Below are 16,640 nucleotides of genomic sequence, written 5' to 3'. Positions count from 1 at the left end.
GAAAATATAAAACACGAGGATTAGTTGGAGTAATATTTTATAGTCGCTAAGTAATGCTTTATAAAAGTAGCTAGAATAGTTAAAATTATTATAGTTCCCTAGAAAGTATTACATTTTTAATGAGAAGTATTATCTTTCACGAAAAAAGTATTATTACATTTAAATTAAAGCAGTATTACCTTTTAAGTTAAAAAATATTATTCTGTACTTTGAGTGTAAGTATTATTCCCTTAATGAGCATTGCATTTTAAAGATATTAAGTGTATATAGTCCATGAAACATATCTTAGTTGAAGTATATTACTTTCTCAATAAAAAAGGTTCACTTTTTTATTTTAAAAGTACTAAGTATAATAAAAGTGAATTGCATTAATTCAACAAAAAAAGTGTTATACTATGATTCTCCTTAAATAGTCAGTGTTTTTTATTTCCTTTAATTTTAATTATAGCAAAACTTTTTGAGGTAGCCATTAGCCAACTTCGACCATTTGCATTTTGATTAGTACCTACTATAACATGGTCCACCCATATATATCTATATATCGAATAAAAGCATCATTATTTATCATAAAGCCAACGATAAATAGATTTTGAAAATCGAAACAAACCATTATTACATAGTGTAAACTTTCCAAGTAAAATTGTTCATTAGATTTCATTCTTAGATGTAAGTTAAATAAGCTTTATGTCTGATACCATTAGAAGTTGTGATTTGTGAATAACTTTTACTAATAATAATGGTACCTCATCTTCTGCCAATTTATTCCATCCATATAAATAAAACTAATATGTAAATCGACTATCTTTTATCACCCACTTTCCTTCATATTTCATAAAATCTGTGTTGAACTCAAATGAGACTCCTAATGAAGAATAGAGGGAGTATTATATTGATCAAGATTAGACTTAAAAAAAAATATTAAAAATATACTTTTAGGTTATTTATACTAGTAATAGGAGATTTTGTATAGCAATTTTTAAAAATTAATTAAAATGAAACTCCTAATGACGAACGAGAGAGAATATTATAATTAAATAGGAGATTTTGCATAATAATTTATAAAGATACTGTGAGAGAAAATTAATTAAAAAATAAGATGATGAGAGTAAGTTGGCGGTAAGAGAGGGAGAGAGACGAGTGGATGAATGGAATAGGCAAGGAAAGTAATGTAATTGTTATCATATTAATTTTCAAAAACTCAATAAATAGTTATCTAAAATTATTACTATTGTACTTGTTTCACACTCTTTCTATAATCTGAGATAGAACAGTTTGAAACTTAAAAATGACTTTATGATCGACTCATTCAAATTACATTTGTTGGAAATTTTAGAGTGGACTCTTATTTGGGTTGTGTTATTTGTTAAGCCCAGATGTTTTTTAATTGGGTTGAGCCCAATAACTTACCTTCTATCATCAGATGCTGCCACGTGCCCTCCCTCTTGGATCTAGCTTTGCAGCCGTTGGATGCAGGGTTGTTGGTGTTAAGTGAGAGATGGCTATGCGCCGTTTCACTCACTGTTCTCTCATCTCTCTCTACTACTGTGACTCAGAGCGTCTCTCTTTTCTCTCTTCTTCTTCTCGGATGAACTTCCGGCCATCTCTTGGTGATCTTCGATGGTTCTTTGAGTGGTAGATCTGTTGTGAGTGCTGGTGTGAGGCAATTTCTTCGATTGCTTGTTACTGGGGTGGAACTAGGGTTTGTGAAAACTCGAAGGCCGTGTGTGGAGATTTGTTCGGAGGAACTTGATCTGGTGCGAGGGGTTTCTCTGGTGGAGGTATTGGTGGTCTGAGGGTTAACTCTATCCAATCCATTGATGCTCCCTTGGGTCTTGTTCTGGAAGAATAGATCCGTGTTGTTGTGGCGGGTTCTGAGCCAAGATACTTTGATCTTTTGTTCTTGTTCTCTGTTATCAGTTGGTTTCTTGTGTTTAGATCCGAGAGGATCTTTCCTAGTGTTACTAACTTGTGTATTGAGTGTGCAGGTTGAAGCGATTACGAGTGAGGCTAAGTTGATAGCTTCAAGACCTTGTAATAGTTAGAACTAGATTCTTTGTAATCTCAGTTTGTATTACTTGTGTAAAATCAGCCGCGTGGGTGAGAGTTTGGTGAGCTTTCTTGTACAAGAACAAAGAGGTCTCGATAATTAGTGAATTTAGACTAATCTGATCCCTGCAACATTAAACAAAATTATCAAATACGGTCTTAGTAACACGGTCTTAGTAACACTATTTTATTTTATATATTATTTTATGATGTTGCATTTGCTTGTATGCTACTGCCATTTAATCAACTTGAATTTTGAGCTTCTGTAAACATAAAAAATTGCACAAAGCTAACTCAGCAAGTGGTATTAAAGGCTGCATATCTTTTTGAGTGTTTTCTATTTAATTTGCACAGAGAAATAGTCTTCTTATTCAAATACGACGCACATATAAATATATATTCACACATACAGATTGCAGAGTAGAGGTAAACACCAAGTAGTAGTTACAATATCAATATATATATATAGGGACGTGATCAAATGCAAACTCTAAATATTGTACAAACTCCAAACTATGATCTGGACCGTTAGAAAATATCAACAGATCATGAAATAATAGCAACAAAAAATGTCAACACAATGTCAACGGTTGATGTTGTGTTGAAATTGTATTGAAATTGTATTGATATTGTGTTGATATCAGAATCTTGAAATTTTATACTGTGTTGACATTATGTTGATATTGTGTTGAAAAAGTTTGGAGTTTGTACAATATATGGGTTTGCATTTTATCACTACCCTATATATATATATATTCTGTATTATATAGAGAGGTTGCAGTAGGATCAGTTGAGTTGAATGGCAGCGTCGTATGTGAGGCCGGCCTTCCAATCCGCAGCGATCACACTTGAAAGCTGCACCCACTTCGCCTCTGCATTTGCAGTGGCCACAATCTGGAGTCGTAAGCTTATCGCTGCTCCCAACGGTGGGCTCAAGCCTGGAATTTAGTACTAATAGCTTTGCCGCCATTGCTTTTGCTTCCTTGCTTCCGACATTCTCAACACTGCACTAATTGTGGAAGATAATATATTTAACTACACTATTTTTTCAATTAAGCAATTTGGAAATGTTTTAATTGTGTTTTTTAGTCTGATTCAAACAATGATGATAAAATTAGGTACGCACGTTAGCAATAACGGTTTTTTGAATTGGGAGTGGTAAAAAATGCGAGGGGAAATTGAGAATGTGACATCAAATTAGAGATGATTATAATCTATAATGATCGATATACTATTGACTAAATTTACGTACTTTATTTTTTAAAACTACTACTATCATTTTTACTTTTTTTAGAGAAAGAGATTTGACAAGTTCAAAAACGATCAAAATAAACCCACCACATACCCATTTGATTAATTTGGTGACCCAAGCCCAAGTGTGGTCATTTTATTTAACACGTCATTTAACACACAAGCCCATTTCAGTTACTCATTAAAGTTTAGCCGGCCATTTTTCTAATCTTATAAAGGGCAAAAGCGGCGCCGTTTCAAGGCACAGCACGGTGCTGTGATTTCTCTCCTCTGCAGAGCCCTTGTTAAAGCGTGAGTTATTATTAAATCTCACTCCTACAATTAAAATACACCTTTCAAAAGGGGCAAAATCCCAATCGCCCAAACCCTAGAAACACCAGTCTACCGGCGCATCCTCCCTCTTCTCCGCCTCGCCGAGTTTAGAAGCTCCCTGCTCAATTTCGCGGCGGCGGCCAATTCCTACGCTCCTCCACTCTCGCTATTCCAGCCCCAAACTTGCTCAAGCATGTCGATTGCTCAGGATCTCTATCCCACCGAAGAGGACTACCTCTACGAAGAAGAGGTACTTCGAAACCCTAACAATCTCAAATTGTGGTGGCGATACCTAATCGCGAAGAGCGACGCGCCGTTCAAGAAGCGCGCCATTATCTACGAGCGAGCTCTCAAGGCCTTGCCCGGAAGCTACAAGCTGTGGCACGCCTATCTCCGCGAGCGCCTCGAGATCGTGAGGAATCTACCGATTACTCACTCGCAGTATCAGACGCTGAACAACACTTTCGAGCGAGCCCTCGCCACGATGCACAAGATGCCCCGCATTTGGACTATGTTTTTGCAGTCTCTGACGCATCAGAAGCTGATTACTCGGACGCGGCGCACGTTCGACCGTGCATTGTGCGCGCTGCCGGTTACTCAGCACGACCGAATCTGGGAGTGTTATCTGGTGTTCGTGTCGCAGAGGGGCGTGCCGATAGATACGTCGCTGAGGGTGTACAAGAGGTACCTGAAGTATGATCCAAGTCATATTGAGGATTTTATTGAGTTCTTGGTCAATTCGCAGTTGTGGCAGGAGGCTGCGGAGAGGTTGGCTGGGGTTTTAAATGACGACCAGTTTTACTCTATAAAGGGGAAGACAAAACATAGGCTATGGTTGGAATTGTGTGATTTGTTGACTCAGCATGCCACTGAGATATCGGGATTGAATGTGGATGCGATAATTAGAGGGGGGATTAGGAAGTTTACGGATGAAGTGGGGAGACTGTGGACTTCATTGGCTGATTATTATATTAGGAGACAGCTTCTTGAGAAGGCCAGAGATATCTTTGAGGAAGGTATGACGACTGTAGTCACAGTGAGGGATTTCAGTGTTATTTTTGATGCATATTCACAATTTGAGGACAGTGTGTTGTCAATTAAGATGGACAATATGGATGACAGTGATGAAGAAGATGGGAATGAGGATGCCATAGAGGAGGATGATGAGGAGGATGATAGGTTGGATATTGAGAAGTTGAGGAAGAAGATCAGCTGTTTTTGGTTGAAGGATGACAAGGATGTGGATTTGCGGTTGGCGAGATATGAGCATCTGATGGACAGGAGGCCGGAGTTAGCTAACAGTGTGCTTTTGAGGCAGAATCCTCACAATGTGGAGCAGTGGCATCGGAGAGTTAAGCTTTTTGAAGGGAATCCCACAAAACAAATTTTGACTTACACAGAAGCTGTGAGGACCGTGGATCCCATGAAGGCTGTTGGGAAACCCCATACTCTGTGGGTTGCATTTGCTAAGTTGTATGAGACTCATGGAGATGTTTCAAATGCCCGGGTGATTTTTGATAAGGCTGTGCAGGTTAATTACAAGGCTGTCGATCATCTAGCAAGCATTTGGTGTGAATGGGCTGAGATGGAGCTCAGACACAAAAATTTAAAGGGTGCACTGGAACTGATGAGGCGTGCTACTGCTGAACCATCTGTCGAGGTCAAGAGGAGAGGTACGATTTTTAGTTCCTCCCAACACACACAGATACCTTCTTCCTTTATTCATGTGTGAGGATCTTTTATACTCATGAAGTTGAAATTAAGTTATACAGTACTATGTTTTAGAAAATCTTTATGACTTCCGAGTAAACTTCTGTGCTGTGCTGTTTTGGTGAGTCTAGTGCTGAAGTGGGTCAAGTGACATGGAAGTCACAGTTTTATAGACAAAATTGATCATGGTCCATGATAATGATGTAGCTATATTATTTGGTATAAATGTAAGCTGGAGGGACACTTGTAATTTCAAGTGCATCTTTTGCTATCGTCATTGCCAGTTGGTTAAATCTATCACTTCTAGATTCGAAGAAATTCATAGAGCAAGAGTAGCATGTTTATTTTAATGACTCCCCTACCAAGAACCTTTTGTGACCATTTTGTTTCTCTAGATTACTCTTCACAATTATGAGCATGTGTTCCTGGCTAGTCTTTATATCTTGTTTTCTAGTGAGTGTTGCACGAATCAGAATTTATAATATTCTACCCTGCCCGCAAAAGCTTGAAAGTTGAAATACATAACTTCCTTCCTGCAAGTGTACTGAAGACCAATTTTAGTAAAAGGTGGATAAATTTCTCAAGTTACTTTGCTAGCAAATTAGCTAGTTTATTAACAGAAGCACTGCAAGTTCAATTAAAGTCTGCTAGTTTGTTTTATCTTTCTCCATTTGCTTATCTTGACTTTCACATATTCATAATTTATTCAAAATGATTTTATGGATTATGAATGTAAGAGTTAAAAAATACTCCATCAATTTTAATTATTTTTCTTTGCACCAGGCCGTGCTTTTTTAGGCAAATCTAAGCTGTAATTCTTACACTTTCTCTATAATCAATTGATATAATTGGAATTGAATTTGAATGCTTATTCTGCTTACCCTTTTATAGTTGCTGCTGATGGAAATGAACCAGTGCAAATGAAGGTTCATAAATCCCTTAAACTTTGGACATTTTATGTGGATTTGGAGGAAAGCTTGGGTACCTTGGAGTCAACTCGTGTAGTTTATGAGAAAATATTGGATCTAAGAATTGCTACTCCCCAGATTATCATAAATTATGCAATGCTTCTAGAAGTAAGTGCTAATCCTAATCCTCTGGTAGTAGTAGTTCTCTCACTCCTTTCTCCAATTCGCTAGATTGAGAAATAACTCTCGTGTCATTTTCCAGGAACACAAGTACTTTGAAGACTCATTTAAAGTTTATGAGAGAGGTGTAAAAATATTTAAGTACCCGCATGTGAAAGATATATGGGTCACATATCTTTCCAAATTCGTTAAGAGATATGGAAAATCAAAGCTGGAACGAGCTAGGGAGATATTTGAGAAGGCAGTTGAAGAGGTATGTTGATTCCTCATGTGCTATAGATTGGAGACATGTAGACGATTTATCCTGCTGTTTTGCAATTCTTTTGATTATCTGTGCTATAAACTGCAAAACAGTTTTCAGGCAGTGCCATGATTTGCTACACGATTTGTTGGTGGCCTTATAACTTGCTTTGCTGACAAGTTTCGTCAGTCTTCATTGACCAGTTCATATCTGCTTTGAGAATGCAGTGGCTGAAGCTTATGAGCTCTTTCACAAATTTGAGGTTATCCCCACTTTTTGGGCCAAAAAGTAAAGGGAAAAAAAGAAAAATCTTATGTTAGAAAACTTAGTCATTGTAATGTATAACACTGTGATTGCTTAAAATATTAAGCTCTAAAAACATCTTATAGTTCTTTAGAGCTTAGCATAAACATTTTATAACTCTTAAATAAGCTTCTTGCTAAACATCTTAGCATAATGGTTTAGAAAATAATCTGTTTCTTTCTTTAATTGAAACTAATTGTAACTGAGGGATTTTGCGGACATTCTCTGTGATGAAGCATAGAAGTTTTTGTAGTGTTTTCGTCTTGAGTCACTGGGAAACTCCTCTTACTTCATTCTATAGATGTTGGTCATCATAGTGTTGTTTTTGTTATGCCCTGTTACTGATTTGTGTATTATGGCCGGCCTTGGGTTATGTAAAGCTTTGCATGCTTTTGTTCAAATAGCCTGTGTTAATCCTCGATCAGCATCCTTGTGTGTGAATGCACAAGCTTGTGCATAGTTTTTTTTTTATACCTTCACTGATGCTGATTGATTAAATAAATTTTCCCTTGATTAGGCTCCTGCAGAATCAGTGAAACCCCTGTATCTTCAATACGCCAAATTGGAGGAAGACTATGGTCTGGCCAAAAGAGCAATGCGGGTGTATGATCAGGCTACAAAAGCTGTCCCACCTAATGAGAAGTTGGGCATGTATGAGATATATATTGCCAGGGCAGCTGACATATTCGGATTACCAAAAACTAGGGAGATTTATGAGCAAGCTATTGAATCACGACTGCCAGACAAGGATGTAAAGGTCATGTGTTTGAGATATGCTGAACTCGAGAAGAATCTTGGTGAAATCGATCGTGCTCGTGCATTATACAAGCATGCATCACAGTTTGCTAATCCAAAATCTGATCCTGACTTCTGGAAAAAGTGGCATGAATTTGAAGTACAGCATGGAAACGAGGATACATATCGGGAGATGCGCAGAATCATGAGAAGTGTTGATGCTAGCTATAGCCAGGTAAAATACCAATGTTACAGGTTGCATGCTGCTCTGTTTTTTTCTTCTTCTGGAAATGTTTTCCCTTAACCATTGTCTATTTGCAGACGCACTTTATCCTACCGGAGTATCTGATGCAAAAGGACCAGATGCAGACCCTTGACGAAGCTAAGGATGTTCTCAAGAAGGCAGGCGTTGCTGAGGACGAAATGGCTGCACTTGAGAGGCAATTACTGCCCACTACCAATGAAACCAGTGCTAAAGATGGTGGTAGACGATTAGGATTCGTGAGTGCTGGTTTGCAGCAAAATGGAGAGACTACAGCAAATACAGAGGATATCGAGCTTCCAGAAGATAGTGATCCCGAAGATGAGGAGAAGGTTGAGATCGCACAGAAAGAAATTCCAGATGCAGTGTTTGGAGGATTGGTGCGGAAGAGAGACGAAGCAGACGAGAAGGGTAAAGAAGCAACTGATACGGAAAACAAAGAGAACGATGGCCATCTAGGTGCCTTGGAGAGAATCAAACGAATGAGACGAGGCGCCTAGATTCATCTATTTGAAGTTATTGTATACATGAAATGGAATTTTGTTGAATTTTGTTGATGTATCTTACTTCAAATATTGTCTATGTGAAATTCAAGTATGCTTCTTTCCTTTTGGGATCTCATAACCCTGACTTCCATATATAAATGGAGTATATGTAAAACCTTTTTATTGTGCAAGGTTTAAAAATGAGTTAAATAGTGTAATCATGTTTGGAGCTTGAAACACGATAACTGATTTATGAGTATGATCTCATTTGGATCTTACACTAACCAAATTATCCTCATCTCATTTATAATTTGTATGACTATAAGACTATTAACAACTTATAAACTTAATATGATCGACCATCACTAAATGTAATTGTTTCGAAGTCAATAGATATTGATGCTCAAATGTCCGATGAGTATCATTTACGTTGTTCAATTTTTGTCTTATTGCACTACTATTTTCAACTTTCAAGGGTATATTCTACAACCAAATTGACGCGTATAATTAATTTTTAATATAATTTATCAGCACATTTACTCCATAAGATAAGAGCTGATTATTAAAGTATAAATTAAAAATTGAAATGTACTCTATTATTTAAAAAAAGTTCCAAAGTTAATTTATACGTCTTGTGCACAGGGAATGAAATGAATTACTACGATTTGGATAAATGGTAACTATCATTAAAACATAACAATTGAATGAAATATTATTGTTAATATAAAGTCAGCACTTAAATAAGCATTGAAATCAATAATAAACCCTAATCGTCGGCGGCTAAAAGGATAGGGTTAGATCCGGGCAACAAGAAAGGGCAAAATCGCCATTTCATAGACACGGCAATTCCATGACCGGACATTTCTTTCCCAAATCCCACGCTCAAGTCATCATCATCGGCCCATCCGCACCGTGCGACCACATTTTTAAGCCCAAAAAAGTCCCTAATTGTCCGCACCAAACAATCAATCATCGCTAAAAACCTAACCCACAGACGTAGCGTGACGCAGTTACCAATGACAATTCGGCCGAATTCGCGTGACCGTCGTTCTCACGCGCTCCCCCCGCCGATTACCAACACCCCCTCTCCCAGTCAGCCCTATCCCCTTTTTCCCCCATACATATCATCTCTCCACCCACAATCGCCTCCCGCCGCCTCTCCTTTCCCCCCAATTTCCTTTCCCGATCCCTTCCCCTCCTTGAATTCAATTCGCTAGGGTTGCCGATCCATGGGCGATTTGACGGAATCTTCGACTCCGCACGCGCCGGCGCCGCCGCGGCAGGGTCCTTTCCGCGAGGACTGCTGGACGGAGGAGGCGACGGCCACGCTCGTCGATACCTGGGGACAGCGCTACCTCGAGCTCAACCGCGGCAACCTCCGCCAGAAGGATTGGCAGGAGGTGGCCGATGCGGTGAACGCGCTCCACGGCCACACGAAGAAGACGCACCGCACCGACGTGCAGTGTAAGAACCGGATCGATACTCTGAAGAAGAAGTACAAGACGGAGAGGACGAGGATCGCTGAATCCAACGGTGCCCTAGCCTCGTCCTGGCCGTTTTTCTCCACTCTCGAGCACTTGATCGGGTCTAATTTCAACAAGCACCAGCAGAGCAAGGTGATTACGTCGCCTCAATCTGCGCCGCAGCTGTCTCTGCCTGCTCCGCCGCTGGCTGTGCCGTTATCCTATCGCAAACCGATGAATCCTGCCGTGGTGACGCCGTTTAGTCTGCCGCAGAAGCGTCCAATGACGTCGCCGGTCGTGGATAAGTCGTTCTTCAGGAGAAATTACTCGGCGATGGCTGCTGCAGCGGCTGCACCTGACGATGAGGCTGATGATGATGATGATGAGTTGGAGGGTGATGAAGTGGAGGGGAGCGAGGATGAGGCTGAAGACGACGAACAGGTAGGGCAAGAAGGGATGAGGAGACTGGCAAAGGCTATAGAGAATTTTGGGGAAATTTTTGAGAAGGTAGAGGGTAATAAGCTGAGGCAGATGGTGGAGTTGGAGAAGCAAAGGATGCAGTTTGCTAAAGATTTGGAGGTTCAAAGGATGCAATTGTTTATGGATACACAGGTCCAGTTAGAGAAGGTCAAGCGAACTAAACGACCTGGATCTTCTGATGGTATAACTGCTACTATATTGTGATATAATCGTTTTTCTATCAATTTCTGACATTTAGTTATATGTTTGCCTGTTCTTTTTTTTTATTTGGTTGGTTATATAAATGAAATTGCATAAAGAGTTTGCATAGTTTGGCACGATGTACTGCTAACTAGTTTGACTAAGAATAACTCTGCAATACTGTTCAGGTTGAGGCTTCTATTACCTTGGTGATTCTGGTTGGTTCCCTACATGTGTTTCTCATATAGTAGCTGGTTATTGTTTGTCATTGCATATTGACTTTTATATATGTATACGTGTGTGTGTGATTCTAGCTCGTTCCCACATTTTATTTGTTTCCGTTATAGATGAGAATTGGTCTGCACATTCTGTTATATTAGCCCTTGGTGCATCTTGTTGTCCTTGATATTAGGATTATTGAGGGAAGAGGAAAGTGATCATGTCACCATGTTGGAAACTCCCATCCCAAGTATGTTCTTAAATAGGAGTACTATACTTAAAGAAGTGTTGGCCTAATAATTATGAATGCATGAGTGAATAATCAGCTTCTTTTTGTGTGGTTGATGGACTATAAATCCTAGATATAGGTCTTAAGTTTGCTTGCATCTTACAATGTTCCTTAGGATGAACTATGAAGCCTGGGTTTGGCTTTGATGGCTGACAAACTCTCTTGGTTGGTAACATTTAGTTGCATGCATCGTAATAGACAATGATGATTCTAATACACTGAAATAAAAGTAATACTGAACTGATTGCCTACCTATGCTAATATCAAGTTAGTTTTGCTTAATCCTATATTGTCACAATGCCACTGTTGCTTTATTTTGAATGAATGCTTCTGAAAGATTAAATATTTAGATCTATACAAGACCAATTAAATCTATTATTTGAGCAGGGCTTTTTACCCTTCCATCTTTGCCCTATCTTTTATATCTGTGCCTTTTCATACTGGATGGGCTAATATAGGTTCAGTACTTCAACTGAAATGGCCCCAGTTGGATTATGAATCCTTTTGGCTCTGGAATTGAGCTGTTCATTTACCTCTCAGTACAACTTGTTTTAATCTTTTCCCCCTTGCTTGTTTGACTTGAGTGGTTATATGTCAAAAGTGGATGTATATTTTGGAACAGTTTCACATTTTGATTTTGGCAATTGCATATTTTGGAACAGTTTCACATTTTGATTTTGGCAATTGCATATTTTGGAACAGTTTCTCTGGGAAAAGCATTTGGTAGAGAAGATAAATAAACAAAACATGATAAGAGCACACATTTTAGGTCATTTTTGGTCATCTAACTCAAAGATAATCGAGTTATCTACCCTGCCCCTAAATTGTTTGTATCACCATCTATCTACAATTGGCTGTTGCATAATTTGGAACAGTTTCTCTGGGGAAATTATTAAATTGTTTGTATCCCTATCTATCTGCATTTCGCATGCTTATCTTCTTGATTTGTTTTCTGAGTTGTGATTTCCTGGCAATTATGCAGATATGTATAGCTAGTGGTGTGGACTGGGACTGTGCAAATCCTTGGTGCGGTCGAGCATTGAGCAGCGGAACAATATGGTATTTCTTCTTGTTGATAGGTGAAGAAGATTCTTTGGCCGGGAAAGATATTGACTAGCTAATTTTTATGTAGAAGAGTGATTCATGTCAATGTTAGGCTTCCTTTGATCAAAATCTACTTTTATCTGCCTGTTTAGGATCATTAATTTTTGTTATTGTCAGTTCATATAGCAACTTGTTAGTGTTTGAATGTGTTTTCATATAATCATTCGTAGTTTACTTCAGTTTCTGCTGTTAGAGTTATCTACCTTTGGGCCTCTACATAAACGTAACTATACAAATTTGCAGAACGATTTATGATGAACTAAAAGCGTGTAGGAAAATTTTATCTATTCCAAATTATAATTAATGGTTAGAATAATCACCGGTAGGGTTGACAGTATTTAAACCTCTTTTTATCTCACATCAACGAATTGGTGATCCTAACTCCTTAATAAATGAGCGGATTGCCCTTCCCTCTTCGAGTACTTTTGGGTGGATGATTAGCCTATTTTTAACATGTTATTAGAGCGGGCTCAAGTCGGTGATGAGTTTCTTTTTTGTAAGTGTGGAAGTCCGAAGATCTTTCCAACCCGTACATTGCGTGGCGTATTGAAACCTCTTCTTATCCCACAGATAAATTGATAATCTTAACTCATCTATAAACAAGGCATTTTAAAGGGGTGTGTGACTCATTTCTAACATACAGTTTTGTACACGACATGATAATTCGACATGAACACACACATTATTAATAGGTTTAAGTCAAATTTTATTGGGTTTGAGTCCTTATTGGGGTTGACCCGTTAGGAACCTGATAATTCAGTTTGGATTCAGGTTAGGCTAGGTTCAGATAACCTATTTGAAATAATATTACTCCATCCGTCTAGGAATAGGAGTCCCATTTTTCTATTTCGGTCCTACTGTGAATAGGAGTCTCGGTTCGTTTTAACTATAAATGATAATAGGTCTACATTCCACTGACTTATTCCACTCATATTTCATTTAAAAGTAAAAGTATATACAAGTAAGACTCATATACCACTAACTTTTTTCCACTCACATTTCTTAAACCTCGTGCCAGAAAGAAATAAGATGGTTTTAATTATTTAAAAATTATACTCCCTCCGTTCCATAGTAATGGAGACGTTTCTTTTCGGCACGGAGATTAAGAAAAATTGTGTTAGGTGAGTTAAGTAAAGAGAGAGTAAAGTGAAAAATGAAAAAGGTAGACAGATGAAGAGAGAATAAAGTAAGAGAGAGTAAAACGGGTGTGGAAAAATGTGTTGACTTTTACTAAAATGAGAAATGACTCTATTACTGTGGAACGTACCAAAATGACAAAATGACTCTATTACTATGGAACGGAGGGAATATATTTTATAGCTTTAGTTTTTTATTGTGTAAATCAAATTTGAAAATAAGGTAATTGTGTAATATAGTATTTTAATTGTGTAAATCACATTTTAGTTATGTAAATCAAGTTCTGGGTCGTTGTCGGGTTATAATCGCGTCGTGTCTATCCATATCAGGGACGGATGTAGTGTATTACTAGGTGGGGCAAATGCCCCTCCTCAAATATATTGATATATACTATTTTATTTAATAATTTTGCAAAATTTGTAAAATTTCTTTATATTTGCCCCTTCTTAAATTCTCAAATTATCTGTATATATAATTTTCCCCCCTTCCATTTACATTCCTGGACCCGTCCTTGATCCATATTATATTATATCATATCTTTAACGGGTTCGTATTGGGTTCAGATTTGAAGGTAAACGGCCTGGTTTGTGTTCGGATGATAATTTCCTTAACAAACCGAGTTTGAGTTATGTCCTAAATTGAGTCTCTGATAGATTGACACGATAATAATCTTGTACGATAAGAACTGAGCCCCTTATTTCTGGTGGGGCAGTAGTGGTGGAATGAGTTATTTCACCTAAAAATGTGCATGGAGAATAATAAAGGCTCAACTGAGTTCACGTGATGAGATTTAATTTGGAAGCATAGATCCTAACATGTCATATTTTGTTTGGAGAGTACATTTTCGAAAATGATGTTTCTTTTATTATTTTTAAACATTAGTTCAATTTGGAATCTTGTTTTTTTCTTTAAAATAATGGAGAAAGAGACTTGCCCCGTGAATTGTGATCAAATTTGTACTTCGAAATAAAAATATTGGGTTATGATTTGTAATTCACTAATTTGAATCTCGTGATTAAATCCGCCGGATCTGTACACTTTATAGGTTATTTTATCAATTGTGAGAGTGTTGATCTAAATGAACTGCATTTGGTTGATATTTTTTACAAATGTTAATATTAAGTTGATACTCAATTCCATAGTAGTGGAGACATTTCTTTCTGTTATGGAAATTAAAAAAAGTTGTGTTAAGTGGGTTAAGTAAATGAAGAATAAAATAGTAAATGAAAAAGATAGAGAGATAAAAATATAATAAAGTAAGAGAGAATAAAGATACAGTAAAATAAGAGAGAGTAGATTAAGCGAGAAGAAATATGTTCGACTTTTATTAAAAAGGGAAATGACTCAGTTATTATAGAATATACCAAAAATGACAAAAATAACCACTATTATAGAATGAAGGGAGTACAAATTGGTATTCGGATCCACTAAATTGTCAAGATGACTCAATCTCCCATCCTATAAATCAGAGGACATATTTTTATCAATTAAGACATGTTAATTGTGGTTGTATTTGGTCTAGTTACATAAGAAACATAAGCACGAAATTGCACCATATATAATAATCCACCTGTTATACAAAAGTGTTTTTTTTCCATAACACTATAAAGCAGTTATGCGGAATCTTATTTCATCTGTGCTATAAAGGCTAAGTATAATTTATTTTATTTATATTTTATTATAAAATTAATATATTCTATATATAATGATGTCTATACTTTTATATAATCACAAATCTCAAACTATTAGGTGGTGAGTGAAAGCCCATAAGACAACAATAACAAAACAAGAATCTGAAAAAAATCAACAAGACCGGCCAACAAACCCTATTTAGCCAAAGAGCGAGCAAGAGGACTAAGGGAAGAGAAACACACCACTTCAAAAGATTGAAGTAACCAAGACAGATCAAGGTAATTAATGATCAGGGTTGACAATTTTTTTTGGCACGACTCTTCCTACGTTTGTTCTTTCTTTCACGCGTTTTTCTTCACGCTTTTCTTTAATCTGTCTAGTGTTCTTTCTTTCACCCCAATGGTCGGATTTATGGAAGCACACTCCTAATCTACAATAGTATTGGCCACAAAATCATGAAATCCACTGAAATTGAGCACAACTCATGGGGATGCGAAGACATGCAAGCATGCAAGCACATCAAAGCAGTCAATTCAGCTCTCGAATCGCATCAAGCCCCCTTCTTGAAACAGTAATTTGTTTCTAGTCAGCACAGAGCTCAATCACAAAATGGCTCGAATTTGTGGGGTCGAGACCAGTTGAGAGATTGGAATTAGACTTCCGTTGCCTGAGTGCAAAGCATAGAGTTGGACCTACGAAATTGTTGGAATATAAGATATATGTTGGAGGACATAGAAATGGTTGGAATATAAGATATATGTTAGAGGAGTAATTCAGTTTGGAGGAAATATTAGAGAGGAGAATGTGTGGAATATATGGGAAATAATTTAGAAGAGGTAATGTGATGTGGGGAAACTAAAGAAACTGTCTATTTCAAACTTGTTGAACTTCTCAACTTTTGGAAAATGGTATGCCATATTTATAGGCATTTATTTCATATTCTAGAATTCTCTACTAGGTTCTTTTTAATATTTTATATCTAGATTTTTCTCCAGAAAAATCTAGATATTTTACTACTTCCTCCGTTCAATAGTAATATAGTTATTTTGCCATTTTTGTACGTTCCATAGTAATAGAGTCGTTTCATTTTTTAGTAAAAGTCAAACACACTTTTCCACACCTACTTTACTCTCTCTTACTTTTTTTTCCTCTCTTCATCTCTCTACATTTTTCATTTTCCACTTTATTCTCTCTTTACTTAACTCACACAATTTTTTTTAATCTCCGTACCGAAAAAAAAAACGCTTTCATTACTATGGAACGGAGGGAGTACATTCTAGGGATTCTATTAAAAATATGTTATGTACTCAGTGGACTGTGATATTATAACTTTAGGAAATGTCATATTTTCCTTGCTAATGTGTCACTGCCTTCTTGTATATATTAATGGGCTATCGTAACTAAATGATTTGCTCCAATAAATTTAACGAATTCGCACGAAATTAATGGGTATGTGTCAAAGTTTATTGGGTTCGTGCACTTATCGTGTCGACACGATAACGATACAAAAATTTTGTGTCGTGTTCGTGTTACTCGTTAAGAAATAATATCAATATATTATATTATTATTATTATTTTATTTATTTTAAAATTTAAATTAGGTTTAGTCTAATGAAGCACTTACTATTAGTATAGTGTCGTGTTCGTGCTACACGTTAAGAAATAATATTAATATAGTGTCGTTATTGTGTCGTGTCATATAT

At 37.1% G+C, this 16,640-nt stretch overlaps 2 protein-coding genes across 2 annotated transcripts; both read left to right on the top strand.

The window, feature by feature from the left end:
* Nucleotides 1-3,577: 3,577 nt before the first annotated feature.
* On the top strand, nucleotides 3,578-8,556 carry LOC125194124 (Tetratricopeptide repeat (TPR)-like superfamily protein). The gene is made up of 5 exons (XM_048092174.2): nucleotides 3,578-5,282; nucleotides 6,211-6,395; nucleotides 6,490-6,660; nucleotides 7,469-7,921; nucleotides 8,008-8,556. Exons 1-5 carry the CDS (start codon nucleotides 3,803-3,805, stop codon nucleotides 8,446-8,448), a joined length of 2,730 nt encoding a protein of 909 aa, XP_047948131.2. The 5' UTR covers nucleotides 3,578-3,802; the 3' UTR covers nucleotides 8,449-8,556.
* An 843-nt stretch (nucleotides 8,557-9,399) lies between these two features.
* On the top strand, nucleotides 9,400-12,347 carry LOC125196319 (trihelix transcription factor ENAP1). Its single transcript, XM_048094787.2, has 2 exons — nucleotides 9,400-10,557; nucleotides 12,047-12,347. Exons 1-2 carry the CDS (start codon nucleotides 9,663-9,665, stop codon nucleotides 12,058-12,060), a joined length of 909 nt encoding a protein of 302 aa, XP_047950744.2. The 5' UTR covers nucleotides 9,400-9,662; the 3' UTR covers nucleotides 12,061-12,347.
* Nucleotides 12,348-16,640: the final 4,293 nt, after the last annotated feature.

Source organism: Salvia hispanica, chromosome 4 (genome assembly GCF_029641045.1).
Source record: "Salvia hispanica isolate PSC_SH4W2 chromosome 4, Shi_PSC_v1, whole genome shotgun sequence".
In the NCBI taxonomy this organism is placed as follows: domain Eukaryota; kingdom Viridiplantae; phylum Streptophyta; class Magnoliopsida; order Lamiales; family Lamiaceae; genus Salvia; species Salvia hispanica.
This window is presented reverse-complemented; position numbering and strand designations above follow the sequence as displayed.